Source organism: Bombyx mandarina, chromosome 08 (assembly GCF_030267445.1).
Source record: "Bombyx mandarina strain Sakado chromosome 08, ASM3026744v2".
Classification (NCBI taxonomy): Eukaryota; Metazoa; Arthropoda; class Insecta; order Lepidoptera; family Bombycidae; genus Bombyx; species Bombyx mandarina.
This window is the reverse complement of record NC_143215.1, coordinates 6,407,569-6,423,595: the sequence shown is the minus strand read 5'-3', so window position 1 is coordinate 6,423,595 and position 16,027 is coordinate 6,407,569. Positions and strand designations below refer to the sequence as shown.

Genomic DNA, 16,027 nt, shown 5'->3' with positions numbered 1-16,027 from the left:
AGGGCCCCAGCCTAATTTAAGACGTCCCTGGACACGGCTATCTACTACTCGTGTAGGAAGAAGTCGTTATTGCATCACCGACTGGAGATCACAGTATTCACCATGGGACAATGGTTCCGGAAGTGGCGCATTGATATTGCATGAAAAACACAGCGGTGCTCTTCGAAAGGGATCGCCCTCCGAATAACACTTCGAGCAGCCCCCTCGAGCACTCCGCCATTCGCCCCGTCACCGTCCTCGTCGAACCCTTCGCTTGCGACGAAGGGCTCAACGAGTAAATTAACCCTTAGATACAGCGGATTGAGTTTCTCGCCGGATCTTGTCAGTGGGTCGCGTTTCCAATTCCTGGTAGATTCTGCGAAGCACTGCTTTTGCTAGGGCCAGTGTTAGCAACACCCCCGGTTTGAGCCCCGTGAGCTAACCTAGAATAGGTAGGAACTAAAAAAAAAACGGTGTCGGAGGTGGCACTTTTACTTTCAATGGTATATTAGATGAGTCAACGATCTTGAGGTCAGTTTTATGCCGGATCTATAGACATGTACTATAGGTAATGTTACCTTCAACGTCTTACGTCCTTCCGACGAAATCAACCATAAAAATATCATTTATTTTATCAACCACACGTGCATGAATTAGTACCTATCTATTTATTTTTTTACAGGATGGCAAACGATTTGCTTTAACGCCATTGTTTTTTTTTTATGGCAATAGTTTTAACTTTAAAAAAGATTGACATTGAATAGAGTGACTCATTTAGCAATGGAATAGAGTGTAAAAAGTAGTATGAATGTAGTCACTTATAATTTAAAAATCTATTTCCTAGAACTGCTGCTGTCAATGAGAGAGGCTGAGTAGGTTTCAAACAAAATAAGCTTGTAATGTTATTGTTTTGAATCAAAATGTCATCATTTGAAGAGAGTCCTATAATCAATGCTGATATTGAGGACGACGTTACGAATAGTCGTAGAAATCTAGTAGAAAATGAATTGGGTGAGTAAATTACCGTAACATTACTACATACCTCAACAAATTTTATGTTTTTACTTTATTGTTTGATCTAGGACAATGTACAGTTGTAATATATATTTTTTATTGCCAATTACAATTCCTGGTCATACGATTCTCATTACAAAATTAACAATATCGTTACTTTTTAATGAAATTTTGCTATTAAATAAGATTATCAAAAACAGTATTAACATCAATCTTGTAATACCTTGTTGGCTTTTGCCGTTTGCACACCTGAATAAAACTATATTTATGCTTTATCTTCTGTTTATTTTGATCACTTTACAATTGTAATGATAATGAAGTATAGTTTTCTTTGTTATAAATTTGAATAATGATCTGTTAACTGTTGTCTAAAAACGTAATGAAATAATTGCGTTTCTTTGTTGCAATAACAAACTCAATCTTAAACTATAAAAATCATTTTAATCAAAATAAAAATTTTAGTGGAAGAAACAACTGGGTGGGTGAAATGTCGGACAGTTCTGGGTATAATGGGTTTTCTTGGTTTTGCCATAGTATATGCTATGAGAGTGAATTTATCAGTTGCAATTGTTGCCATGGTGAATTCCACTACACCCCAACCATCAAATGATTCCTCATTAGATGTATGTGAAGCCAATCCTGTTAGTAATACAACTAAACCTACAGTAAGTTATTATATTTTATTTCTGTTGATGCACTATCATATTGCCCCTAATTTTATGGTCATTTTATAAATATATTTGCATGATGATTGTCAATCAACAGCATAAGTAAAAATTGGTTCATTATAATGCTAAACAGCCAGTACATAAATAAATTGCAAATTTGTGATTATTCTGAAAATTAGCACTTTTTTTAACCAATTGTCACTAAAGTTCAATTCAAAAACTCTAACTCATACTGCACATATGCAAGTCTGATACAATAATGGCCTTCAAGTATCGATATATTCTTAAACTGTAGGAAAATTATTATTCAGATGAAATCGAGAGTGTTGATATAATTTTGATCAACTCAGCATCTCACTCTAATAAAGCTAGTGACAAGCAATTAAAAAATAACCCTTATGAATGAATAATGTATTTTGAATTGAACTCGTCAACCCTTCAATTTGCAGAATGGTGAATTTAATTGGACAGAACAGCAGCGCAGTCTGGTTTTAGGTTCATTCTTTTATGGTTACGTTCTAACACAGGTAAAAAAAAATTTATCACCCAGTAGTTTATATTTCAATTCAATATCTAAAAGTATTTATGTTTGGTGAAAATTCATTTTTCAGATACCGGGTGGTCGAATAGCAGAATTATATGGTGGGAAACTTGTCTATGGTTTAGGTATATTCTTCACTGCAGTATTTACAATATTAAGTCCAATTGCTGCATATACGAACTTCTGGTTCTTTATAATTGTACGAGCGCTGGCAGGATTGGCTGAAGGAGTCACATATCCTGCCATGCATGCTATGCTTGCTAAATGGATCCCACCTCTCGAAAGATCCAAGTTTGCAGCTTATGTTTATGCAGGTATTTAAACACTTAAACTAATTAATTTAAAAAGATTAGTAATTATAACTGAGAATATCGTTTAAAACTTTGAAGTTTTTAATAAATTAAAAATAAAATTGGCAGATACTTTTAGATGTTAAGTGGATATAAACTAATGAAATGTATTAATTACACTGAATGCTTTAGAATATACAGGACAGTAAAATGTGTGATCTAAACACCACTATTGGTACAACATATTGCATATCACTGATAAGAATGAATGATGAGTAATTTTAACATTATGATAGCTTCCTTTTTTGTATCTCGTAAATATTTCAGGTTCAAATATTGGAACAGTGGTCACATTACCAATATCGGGGTGGCTATGCACACTAGAGTTTGCAGGTGGATGGCCACTCTGTTTTTACATTTTCGGTGGTCTCGGAGTGGTGTGGTTTATTGGATGGCTCTTCCTCATCTACGACTCACCACAAAAACACCCTAGGATATGTCCTAAAGAAATTGAATATATTGCAGGAAGCATAGGAAATGCAGAGGTGTGTTTGTTTTCTAATAAATTACCATACTACTTAAATATATAGATCTGCGCATGTAGCTTTAATACAAGCAGCGTGTAGGGCATTAAGAATCTGGATATGGAATTAATATTTCGATGCCTCCAATGAACATACTCTAACTCAAAATTTTGAAATTTTCGTTTTTGTCGCAAATCACTTCACTATTTTAAAAGTATTACAAATCATTATTGATGGGGTTCGAAGCAAGAGTAAATCAGCTAGTTACAAAAGAAAAAACCATAAATATATTTGCAATAATAAAGATTTTATCAACTTTTTTCGTTTAAACGCTCCTCCTGTAAACCTACGAATTTGGAGTTTATTCATTGGAGGCATCGATTTTATATACAAATTCACTGTGTTCATTTGTCAACACTTAACACAATATCTGACTGAAATATTGTTTTCTGTCTCGTATTAATTAATTTAGGCAGGTTACAAAAAAAAAAAAAACTTCGTACATAATAAAAACAGTATATACTTCACATCTGAGTACTACACTTAATTATTCGCAGCTGTAGTAGAAAATGTAGGTTACTAAAGTGAATCATTATAGTTTAATAGCAGCATCAAATCATTTATTTATTCAAATTTGAACACTAACTCAAGAGCATAAGGTGTATGTAACTAATTTGTTCATTAAGAGAAATACTATGTAACATGAGTAATAACATACAATGCAATACAAACACAAACCTGTAAACATAAAAAATGTTCCATCTTGAAATAGATAATGCTACCATGAGTTTATCTATGTAAAATAAACCTCATTATCTTTAAAACATTTGATTAAAACAAAAGGATTTTTCAGAGAGTTGTCTTAAAAATAAATTTAATTGCCCAAATGGATGGACGAGTTCACGGTCCACCTGGTGTTAAATGATTTCCGGAGCCCATAGACATCAACAACGTAAATGCCGCTATCCATCTTTAGACATTAAGTCTAGGTCTCAGTTTTATATTACAACGGCAGCCTCACCCTTCAAATCGAATCTCATTACTGCTTCTCGGCAGAAATAGACAGCGTGGTGGTACCTAACCGTGTGGGCTCACAACACGTCCTACCACCAGTATATTAAAGTCTTACCACAACTTGACAGCTACCGATTCATCACTTGATCACTACCGATAAAGGCGCTCCTGTCTGCTTAGTGCGAGTTTTTTAACGTTCTCGATAGCGTAAAAGTTTACTCAAATTTGTGTGGAGTTGGAACTTTTGCCTTCGTTTGCCGCTAGGGGCGCTGTTCCAATTGCATACAAATTTGAGTTAACTTTAACGCTATCGAGAACGTTAAAAAACTCGCATTTGTACAACAAACACTGGTATTGACGACATCCATAGAAAAGGGTTATCCGTAGAAAAATACCACTTTTCGTTCGTAATGACCCACATTGGATGTCTCTGTGACGTCCTATGATGATTTTTGATGTGATTTTTATTTTACTTATGATCGTAGTAAATTGTTCGATTTTAAATAATCATACTGGTGGTAGGACACTCTTGTGAGTCCGCGCGGGTAGGTACCACCGCCCTGCCTATTTCTGCCGTGACGCAGTAATACGTTTCGGTTTGAAGGGTGGGGCAACCGTTGTAACTATACTGAGATCTTAGAACTTATATCTCAAGGTGGCTGGCGCATTTACGTTGTAGATGTCCATGGACTCCAGTAACCACTTAACACCAGGTGGGCTGTGAGCTCGTCCACCCATCTAAGAAAAGAAAAAAACATCTGTTACTTGCTTAATTATTGTTTGTGGTTTAATAGGAAGAAAAACCCTCAATGCCGATACCATGGTGCAAGTTCCTGACGTGCGTTCCGCTGTGGGCCATTCTGATCGCGCAATGCGGACAATCGTGGGTCTTTTACACTCAGTTTACTGAAATGCCGACTTATATGGACAATATTCTGCATTTCGATATAGTATCTGTAAGTATGTCTGAAACGTTTTTACTAATCTGGCCAGACACAAGACATTAGACAATGTTTTTTTTTTATTGCTTAGATCCGTTAGGCCACGACGACTTCAAAATGGTATGGTCATGTATGGTTATAAATTTAAATTTATTTAGAGGAAAGGAGCTGACGAAGTTCCGTGAAGTACTGTAATGCTATGAACAGATTAGTACCAACTTGAAGGGCTCGGCATTGCATACATATATCAATCACTGAAATCGAGAAATCTTGATACAGCTCTCACGAAACGACATAAAAATTTTTATTCCATAGTTGGGTGGACGAGCTCACAACCTACCTGGTGTAAATGGTTACCGGAGCCCATAGACATCTACAACGAAAATGCCGCCACCCACCTTGAAATATAAGTTCTAATGTCTGAGTATAGTTACAACGGCTGCCCCGCCCTTCAAACCGAAACGTATTTCTGCTTCACAGCAGAAATAGGCAGGGTGGTGGTCCTACCCGTGCGGACTCACAAGAGGTTCTACCACCAGTAATTACGCAAATTATAATTTTTGCGGGTTTGATTTTTATTACACGATGTTATTCCTTCACCGTGGAAGTCAATCATGAACATTTGTAAAGTATGTATTTCATTAGGATCATTGGTACCCGCCCCGCGGGATTCGAACACCGGTGCATCGTTCAACACGAATGCACTGGACGTCTTATCCTTTAGGATTTAGTTTCAAATTACAATTAATTGAATAAATTATTTTAATAATTAATTTTGAAATATATTTTTCAATTGAAATATTGAATATGATAATATTTTTACAGAACGCTGAACTGAGTGCGCTGCCGTATTTAACGGCTTGGATCGGCGGTGTGGTTCTGTGCACGATTGCGGACTGGACTATTGCTAAAGGATGGATCAGCCGACTCAATAGTATGAAACTCTGGAATACTGTTGGTGAGTGTTTTTTTTTATTTTTAATGTCTGGAATTTTCCTGAAATTGCATGGAACGAGCTCACGGCTTATCTGATGCTGAGTTATTACTGTTTTTCACTGACGTCAGCAATTGTAAGCCGCTGCTAACTGGAACTGCTGAGGTGTCCTCTCAAATCACTCACAATAACTAAGAATGATTATGTAATTATTCAGCACAGTTAGAACTTAATCTGAATTATTTAAAAGCTTATTATATTTATTCTGATGAATCAATGTTGAATCCTACTCAACACAGAGTAGTGGTATTGTGAAGGGAATTCTCAACTGCGTAATCCTAATTTCATGGATTGCTTAGACTAGAACTATACTGCGACCTTATAACTCATATCTCAAGGTAGGTGGCGGCATTTACTTAGTAGATGTCTATGAGCTTCGGTAGCCACTTAACATCAGGTGGGCCGTGAGCTCGTCTACCCACCTAAGCAATAAAAAATATATTTGAATGGTTGTGTCTATGGGAAGACTTTAACTCTAATCTCTGGAACGGCTTGTAAGGTATGTTTGAAGAGATCTTATATATTTTTTTTATTGCCTAGATAGGTGGACGAGCTCACAGACCACCTGGTGTTAAGTGGTTACTGGAGCTTATAGATATCTACGACGTAAATGCACCACCCATCTTGAAAAAAGTTTTAAAGGTCTCGAGTATAGTTACAACGGCTGCCCCACCCTTCAAACCGAAACGCATTACTGCTTCACGGCATATATATAGCCATATACAGCTCGACGCTTGAAAGGCAAACGTGACTAAGCGACAATGCGTGAACTTTACAGTAGACTAATTTAAAGTTGAAATACCTGAAAAAAATATATATTTTAACGAATCTAGCTGTAGGATTGAAATTATTTTAACAGACCTAGAAATATATATTTTTTGCGTATCGAATATGATTATTGCCTATCATTTATGTATAAAGCAGTTATTGTCGCTTAGTCACGTTTGCCTTTCAAGCGTCGAGCTCTAAGTGGAAGAAGGAAACTAGGAAGGTTAACTCTAGCCACGATGAGCCATGAGATTACTACAGAAGGTCACGCGTGAGGTTGATGTTGCAGCTGCGTTCTTGCCTGCGTTCGGCATCCTCGGCATCGCCTGGGCCGGCTGCGACAAGTTTGCGGTCATGTTGCTGTTAAGTGCAGCCTCGGCTTTCGGCGGAGCGTCTTATGCGGGTAAGAAAATTTATAGTAGAGTTTGCCTACGTTTGCCGCTAGGGGCGCTGTTCCAATTAGAAGATTGCACAAAGTGGGAATGAGTTGCTCGCTCCGAGCATTTCAATATTGTAGTAATTGTTACGTTATAATACTCATTGTAAAAATGTCATATTTAAAAAAAACTAATATAAAAAAAAAAAAAACACATTAAAAAAAAAAAGACATGCCCGCTGAGTTTCTTGCCAATTCTTCTCAGGACGGAGGCTAGTTCTTGTGAATTGGCGGTAGTTCTTTTGACGTTCAACAAGTATGTACTTTCATTTATGTTGAATAAAAAATTTTTGATTTGATTTGAAACAAATTTAAGTTAACTCTTACGCTATCGAGAACGATAAAAGAAGTCGCACTAAACACACTGGTATTGACGACATCCACAGTAAAGGGTTATTCGTAAAAAATACCACTTTTCATTACGTGGGTCACTGGATGTCTCTGTGACGTCCTATGATGGTTTTTAATGTGTTTTTTTTATTTTTTTTTGATCGTAGTAAATTGTTCGATTTTAAATAATCATACAATATCTGTTCCTCGCTTAATTATCGTTTGTGGCTTAATAGGAAGAATACAAATGTAAGTTAACTTTTACGCTATCGAGAACGCTAAAAAACTCGCATAAGCACACCGTCTGTGGTGAAACGCCCGTTTGTTAAGGCGACGTATGCGCCACCTGTCGCACGTTGAACGTAACATGGCAACGTATAAGCATACAAATATTGTTTGCTATATCACTACATAGTATAAAACAAAGTCGCTTTCTTTGTCCCTATATCCCTGTGTATGCTTAAATCTTTAAAACTACGCAACGGATTTTGATGCGGTTTTTATTAATAGATGGTTTTTTTTCTACCTAAGCTGAGAGCCTTGAGAGGCCATATCAGCGTAGTCTTAACTTGTAGGTGAGCTCACGGGGCTCAAACCTGACGACGTTGCTAACACGAACCCTAGCAAGAGGCGTGCTTCGCAGAATCTACCACCGGATCGGAAGCGCGACCCACTGTAGATAGAGTGATTGAAGAGGAAGGATTATATGTATAATAACATACATTAAATAGTGGAGAAATCAATAATAAATTACAGTTTCCGAAGCGAGGGCGGGTCGCTGGTAAAAGTACAAAGTCGAATGAATAAAATTAATGTTTCATATTTTATTATTATTTAGGTAACCAAATGAACCATATAGATCTGTCGCCGCAGTTCGCGGGCACGATGTACGGGATAACGAACGCCGCTAGCAACGTGTGCGGCTTCATGGCGCCGTACGTTGTCGGGCACATCATAAAGACAGATCAGGTTCGTTTTTATTTTATTTTAAATGAAGAAAAAAACAGTTTTATTGTTTAAATGTACTGTTAAGCTCCGGGGTTCGGGGTTAATAAAATTCTACCGAAGTATAAATTAAAACTATATTTAACTGAAAACACTTAACGAACAGTTTAAAATTCCATTACCATTCTGGTGAGAATCATTTCCGAATGAAGAATTTGTTTCTAATACCATTAAGACTGACGTGGTGTCTCATGTTGTGATAAACGCTTAGCTTCAGGTAGGACACGAACTCGTCCGCCCGCCTACACATTACAAGCGTTCTATTTCAAAGCATGCTATTGTTACGCCGGCAAGAGTAACGCCATCTATCGCCGAATAGCAGAAAAGAATATCAAAGGAACTAGTAACGCCCAGAACGCTCGAGAAGTACAACGCCATCTATTGTCAAATGGCGGAAACGCATATTGGAAATACTCGACTTATGAGAACGGTTCTCAATAATTCTAGGGATGTCGTATCGACTATAAAAGCGTTGCAGAGATGACACAGAGGCAGTTAGTAATCGGAACTACTGGAAGCGAAACAGCGAACGGATCACCTGAAGCGAAACGGAAGAAGTGAATTGAGAACTTTAAAGTGTTCGTTAAGTGTTTTAAGTTAAATAGTTTTCATTTGCACTTTGGTAGATTTTTTATTTATCACGAACTCCAGCACGTAACACTATTATTTTATATCCTAGTCGATATCAGAAATGAATACATTTGTTATGTCCACAGCAAACCCTGGGTCAGTGGCGTGAAGTCTTTTATCTCGCGGCCGCCATCGATCTCGGAGCCAACTTGTTCTATTTGTTCTTCGCCAGTACCGAGGAGCAGGTGAATCATTAATCAAATTAATTCTAATAACACTCAATATTGTATACTTTAATTTAATATAATAGACACGGCGGTGGTACCAACCCGTGCGGGCTCACAAGAGGTCCTACCACCAGTAATTACGCAAATTATATTTTTTCGGGTTGATTTTTATTACACGATGTTATTCCTTCACCGTGGAAGTCAATCGTGAACATTTGTTGAGTACGTATTTCATTCGAAAATTTGGTACCCGCCTGCGGGATTCAAACACCGGTGCATCGCTCAACACGAATGCACCGGACCTATTATCCTTTAGGCCATGACGACTTTTAAAAGCAACGTTACAGGAGGTTACACTATTGATTAACAATATTAAAGACTAGCGACCCGCCCTCGCTTCGCTTCGGAAACATTAAAACACACATGAAACCAAAAAAAAAAAAATATTTTTTTTTTTAAAAAAGTAGCCTATGTTCATCAGGGACAATGTCGGCTTCTAATGGAAAAAGAATTGTTTCAAATCGGTCCAGTAGTTTCGGAGCCTATTCGAAACAAACAAACAAACAAATCTTTCCTCTTTATAATATTATTATAGTATAGACAAACAATATTAAACTATTCTCAATTTGACGAATTGACTTTAACAATAAACAAAAGAGTGTATAAATACGTGTGTGTGTCAAATACACAGTAGTGTATGTAATGTTTTTTTTTTGATTTAAGGTATTTATGTATATTCTATATTATATAGGTATATATAGGTGAAGCAAAAATGTTTTACCCACTTTTGACGAAAATTATGTGGCGGGCGATTATGAAATATCCCACACTTATAAATAATACACAGAAGGAGTGCTGAACGCAATTTCTTTTTTATTATGCATAAAAAAATACCTTAAATCAATAAAAAAATCATTACATACACTACCGTGTATTTGACACACACGTATTTTTATTCTTTTGTCTGTTTGTTGTATTTATATATATATATACGATTTTTTCCATTTCAGGATTGGTCTCGTCCGGACAACGACGACATGACAGCATCAGCCCCGGTCGAAAGTATTTTGTTCCCAGAGTCGTAGTGACAGCCCTCACCGGCTGCGCCCCACGCCGACACTCCGCTGTAGCCGCGACCTTGTGCCGTCATACTATGTACAATCATAACGACTACAATACAGTGATACTATAATAACATTAATACCTAGTATATCAGGTAATATCTATAATATAAAAAATATATTCGGTGTTACAATGTGAAATGGTCTTTAGACGTTTTAATGTCTTGTAGCTCAAAATCAATATATTATTATTAATAGACAATCATAACGACGACCATACAGTGATACTATAATAACAGTAATACCTAGTATATCGGGTAATATTTTTATTAAAAAAATGATATTCGGTGTAGTATAATGTGAAATGTTCTTTAGACGTTTTAATGTCTTGTTGCTCAAAATCGATATATTATTATTAATAGTAGAATTCTATGTGTTTTCTTCAGATTCCTATTGCATTTGTTTGGATTTCGTTAGAATTTGCAAATCGTAATACATATTTATGCCTATAAACCCGTGCGTCCCGTCAGGAACGGAATTTCTTACTTTCGACGCTCTTCGAAGATAAGCATATGATTTCATTCTTAACGCCACTATCATAAGGTCCAAATTTATAAATATAGATTTATGAGTACTTTAGTCTTTACCTGATTATGTTTAAAGGCCAGATTTGCCTACGGTTAATTCAAGAGATAGGGTTTTAATATTACGTGACGGATTCTATGAGTGAATCTTTATCGAGTTAAGCAAAATCCCTTCGAACAAGACTAATTTGTTAGTTTTTTAAGCCCTACCAGACTATGGATACGTATTAGCGAATATTAATGCGTGTATTATCATGGCAACGTTTCAATGATTGTACTTATAATTTGTATGTGCTAATAAAGACGTGGAGTCGGTTAGACTATATCTTTTGAATCTAGCACAAAACTGAATTAAAATATATTACGTATTTAATACGTTAATTAGTTAAGTAGATTCAATTTGAATGTTAATGATACGATTATTATGATATTAAAAGATATTCCTTTGCAATCTAGGTCCATGTTTATTACTGATTACTTGTGAGTCCGCACGGGTAGCTACCACCATCCCGCCTATTTCTGCCGTGAAGCCGTAATGCTTTTCGGTTTGAAGGGTGGGGTAGCCGTTGTAACTATACTGAGACCTTAGAACTTATATCTCAAGGTGGGTGGCGCATTTACATTGTAGATGTCGATGGGCTCTAGTAACCACTTTACACTAGGTGGGCTGTGAGCTCGTCTACCCATCTAAGCAATAAAAAAAAATGTACATAATATTTCTTTATTGGTGTCAGTGTGCTTAGTGCGAGTTCTTTAACGCTCTCGATAGCGTAAAAGTTAGCTCATATTTGTATGGAGTTGGAACGTTTGCGTACTTTTGCCGCTAGGGGCGCTGTTCCAACTGCATACAAAATTGGGTTAACTTTTACGCTATCGAGTACGTTAAAAAACTCGCACTAAGCACAGAGGTCGCGATGTGAGTTCGTACGGAGTGAAATCACTTGCCTATTTCTGTGGACCTACAGGAGTAACAATATTACATAATATATTACAATGCTATTGCAACTTCAATCCTTGGCTCATGTTTGATGGAGGCATGTCTGAAAACCGCCTAACATCAGATACGTCATTGCTTTTTTTTTGCCTACTTACACTATTAGAAAATGCTTATCTTTGACTGCGATTGAAGAGTAAAATAATTATAGTAGAATTATTTTGTCCGTGCAGTTTGGGTCATACAAAATCGGAGCGGTGCAGCGAGTATTTCGCTCTTTCTTCCACTCACGAGCCTTATGGACGGGCCTAGTGATGCGCATTACTGTTGTCTATAAGCGTTATCGATAGTGTATTTAGTTTTGTCATTTTGTGGGCTAGTGATAAAAATGAAAGAAAAAATCACTAATCGAACACTTACATCACATATCGCCGCAGCAAGTTAACGAGAACGGCAGACATTAACATTTTGTAACTTTTCGGGATCTATTCTCATTTCAGTGAAAATTTTTAACACATTGTTGATAATAACACGTGCTTGTACTGATATATTTCGGTCGGATGGTTTTTTTTTTGTTTGTAAGGTATTATTGCGAATAGAGAAATAATAGAAAATAATGTATGTAGATATATGTGTTGACATACACTGGTATTATACTTAGCTGACGTCGAGATATGATGAGGATTACCAGTGAGACAAATACTGCTACTGTGAGGTATGTGCTTGTCCGCCAAAGATAATTAGATAATTCACAAAATTATTATTGTTTTTAATTAGGTAAAAATGTAAAGGCTTTTTCACATGGCCATGGTGATATTGGTGAATCTAAGATATATATTTTTTTTGTGTACAAGTAAACGACTCGCATGACGTCCTAACTGTTAAAAAACAATTAATCAAAACTATTATAATGTATTGGAAACTCAATCGTTCCTAATTAAGTATCATGTGATATAGTTATATGGCGTAACATTTATTTGAAAATAATACAATTGAATTCAATACTGGTATTTGATGTCGAAGGCAAAAGTCTATTGGTTTCGAAGTATGATATACGGACGAAAGAATTCATCACAATTGTTATGGCATGTGAAAAGTTATATTAAACAGTATAAATATATTTGAAAGAAATTTTAGTATAATTATTTTAAAATGTGGGTAGCTTAATATGTAAACTCTGATAATAAAGGGGTGCTCTGTGTCAATAATCTATGACAATACTTTTCAATTAATTCTTTATACATGCTATGTACCGGATATTAATCACTTAATTCGCCATTAGTATTTTACCTCATATGTGATTGAGAATGAAACGATAACTTAAATAAGACACAAGCTTAAAATTACTGTTGGCGACAGAAACACACGAAAGTATACGAATAAAGGGAATATGTCTTTTTTATTATTTTTCGCGTGGTATTAGATGTGTGTATATTCAGATATCACCATCCCTCTTGAGGCATGAGGTCGTAGTCTCAATTGTACTGTATAACGGCTTCAACCGGGTACGAAAAATTGCGTCGCGGCATAAACTTATGATTTTAACTTATGCTATTGTTTTATTAACCAAATAATAGATGTGGGGAAATTAAACAAAAACCGTGTCTTATCGGGTTCATCCAAAAAATTCGTGGAACTCTTAGTAAATTTTAATTGTTTTACTGAGAGGCTATTGTTCTTTCATTTCATCTAACATCTATTTTATCTCAATTATAATTCCATTTCTTTCGCTTTTAATACAACACATTAGTCGCAGGATATTGTTACATAAGATTTAGCTGTACGAATTACATTCTCTTTGTCTGCCCCAATAGATGAAAGGACTATTAAAAAAAAATTGCTTTCGAGAATGATTTCCTTTCACTGTTTATGTTCGATTAATATATTCATCTCAGAAACGCAAATACATTAATGTGAATTAATATTATATACGTGTAGAGGTAACCTTCCTATAACACGGTAGATAAGTTCCCACTAAGTCCCGTGTTATGCAAAACCGTGATAGTAGAAGCCAGTAGGAAAAGTTTTTTTTTATCCTACCTATGCTGATAGCCTTGAGAGGCTTCAAGCTTCTTCGTCAGCTTCACCCTAACATGTAGGTGAGCTCATGGGGCTCAAACCAGAAGTGTTGCTAACACTGGCCCTAGCAAGAGCAGTGCTTCTCAGAATCTTCGCACTGAGACGATCCGTCGAGAAACTCAGTGGGCTGTGTCTATGGGTTTAGATGTGCTATGTCTGTCTAAATTTTTTTACCTAACATTAAAACAAGTAGTAAAGTTTCGGTTACTCCAATATATTGTGTGTTCATATAGCATAATGTAATTTTCTAAATAATTTTCAACAAAAATTTCGTAATCGTGTTGTAAAAAAAAGTACCGTATTATAAGAGGGTTTTGGAGATTTTTCTTTTCGCGTTAGAGAGGAACCGTGTTATTCAAGGAGTAGTTTTGACATTAATTTTAATTTTTTATTTTATTATTACATACCTATTATTATTTTTATTTTATTCCGAAATTGTAATTATTGTTTTTATTTAGTTTTGATATTCTATATGAAATGTTATTGTTAATGAATGTAATATAGATGCAAAATCTGAAGTAAATGAAATAAATAAATAAAATAAAATACCGTGTTATAGGAGGGTTGCCTTTATTTGAAAACAATTATTATAAATATTTAAAATAAATGTAATTAAAATTAAATCATAGAGATCTTTAGTATAGAGCGTTATTTTGTTCAGCAGTACTGAAAAATATAATAACGCTTCAGCCTATATTAAGCATACGTTATAACAAATTAGCTTTTTGATCAGAGAAGAAATCAAAACAACATTCGTATTGATTAAGCACTTATTAAGTCTCTGAAATAAAACTTATTAAGATTAGTTGTTAAAACGGTAACATCTCTATTAATGTAAGTACGTGTAATCTGAAACAATTTTAGTGAAGCACTTAAACAAAGACCAATGAGCAAAAAAATTTGGTGTTTATTTGAATTAATAATCTATAATCATTCCAAAAATATCTTAGTTTAAATAATATACTTTGTTTTAAACGAAACTTTTCATCCTTTAAGGGTATTTCAGGCTGCAATATAATTAGACTAAACTTTTATCAAGTATCACAAATGTTGATAAGCTATATATATTAGATATGGTTTTGAAAAAAAAGACTAACTATAATTCCTTGTGTTTGTTTGTCGACTTATGAAAATCTTTGTTTTCGAAATGTATCCAAGTATACAAACACGCTTATTATATAGGTACGTCTTCTGCATAGAACAATTTATTTATATTATGTTATTAGCACGTTTTAATCAATTCAACAAAATCAGTATTCGCATACGCTGTGAATTTCTAAATCGAGTCTAACTTTGATACAAAATAATTAGGGATAGCTAAATAAAATAGTAAAAACTGATACCTTTATTAATTTCATGACGTCTTTATTTATAAAACATCTAGCTTAATCTATACACGATCTGCATTAAATTTTATCGAATCTAATACATTTCTTGACTTATTGTTAAGTATATTTCGTAATTGAATGTATGTTAATCTTGTTTACATTTAATTTGCTGTGATTATAATATTGGCAGAGAATAAAATTAAAAAAAAAAAATAGTTTTTAAATGTTTTGGTAATGTCATTATATGTAATATTATATAAATGATGAACATATATTTTTGTGACGAACACAAATAAATTTTTAATAAATTTAATCGTTATTTATTTCATCTCTGACATTTAGATTCGCATTGCCAGCGTTTTTTGAAATAACTTCAATTTGGGCAGTATCCGTAATGACGTATATTTTTTGGGTACAAATTACGGTCGCCTCGACGTGAGATGATTATAGCTCGCAGACACAGCGAGGGCGAAATTCCACACCGATCTGGTACGCTATCGGCGGCTCGCCCTCGATTCTCACCGTAATTACCGCGTGCGTGAACGATCGGCGCCTGTCAATACTAATATTTGTTTTCGCCCCCGAGTGCCTCCTGCCCTGCACGAGAACATTTATCTCATAACGACGTGTGGTCACATATAATTATGACAGTCGTCAATTTCGCAGAGATTGCTGGGAGGAGGCAGGTGCGACATTCTCTGATGCGCGTTGGACATGCTGGTTCACTCGTAGCTTCAACG

General features: G+C 35.3%; 1 protein-coding gene across 1 annotated transcript; it reads left to right on the top strand.

The window, feature by feature from the left end:
• Positions 1-740: 740 nt before the first annotated feature.
• Positions 741-11,264, top strand: LOC149502513 (sialin). Its single transcript, XM_089729097.1, has 11 exons — positions 741-990; positions 1,456-1,658; positions 2,111-2,188; positions 2,273-2,516; positions 2,820-3,037; positions 4,825-4,986; positions 5,797-5,929; positions 7,023-7,136; positions 8,338-8,468; positions 9,221-9,319; positions 10,312-11,264. The coding sequence occupies exons 1-11, from the start codon at positions 900-902 to the stop codon at positions 10,384-10,386; spliced, it is 1,548 nt and encodes a 515-aa protein (XP_089585223.1). The 5' UTR covers positions 741-899; the 3' UTR covers positions 10,387-11,264.
• Positions 11,265-16,027: the final 4,763 nt, after the last annotated feature.

Excerpts from the sequence above, each read along its gene's own strand:
- LOC149502513 (XM_089729097.1), top strand. The coding sequence starts at position 900 with ATGTCATCATTTGAAGAGAGTCCTATAATCAATGCTGATATTGAGGAC. Across the intron at positions 1,659-2,110 it reads GTAATACAACTAAACCTACA|AATGGTGAATTTAATTGGAC; the intron begins GTAAGTTATTAT and ends TTCAATTTGCAG. Across the intron at positions 2,517-2,819 it reads TGCAGCTTATGTTTATGCAG|GTTCAAATATTGGAACAGTG; the intron begins GTATTTAAACAC and ends TAAATATTTCAG.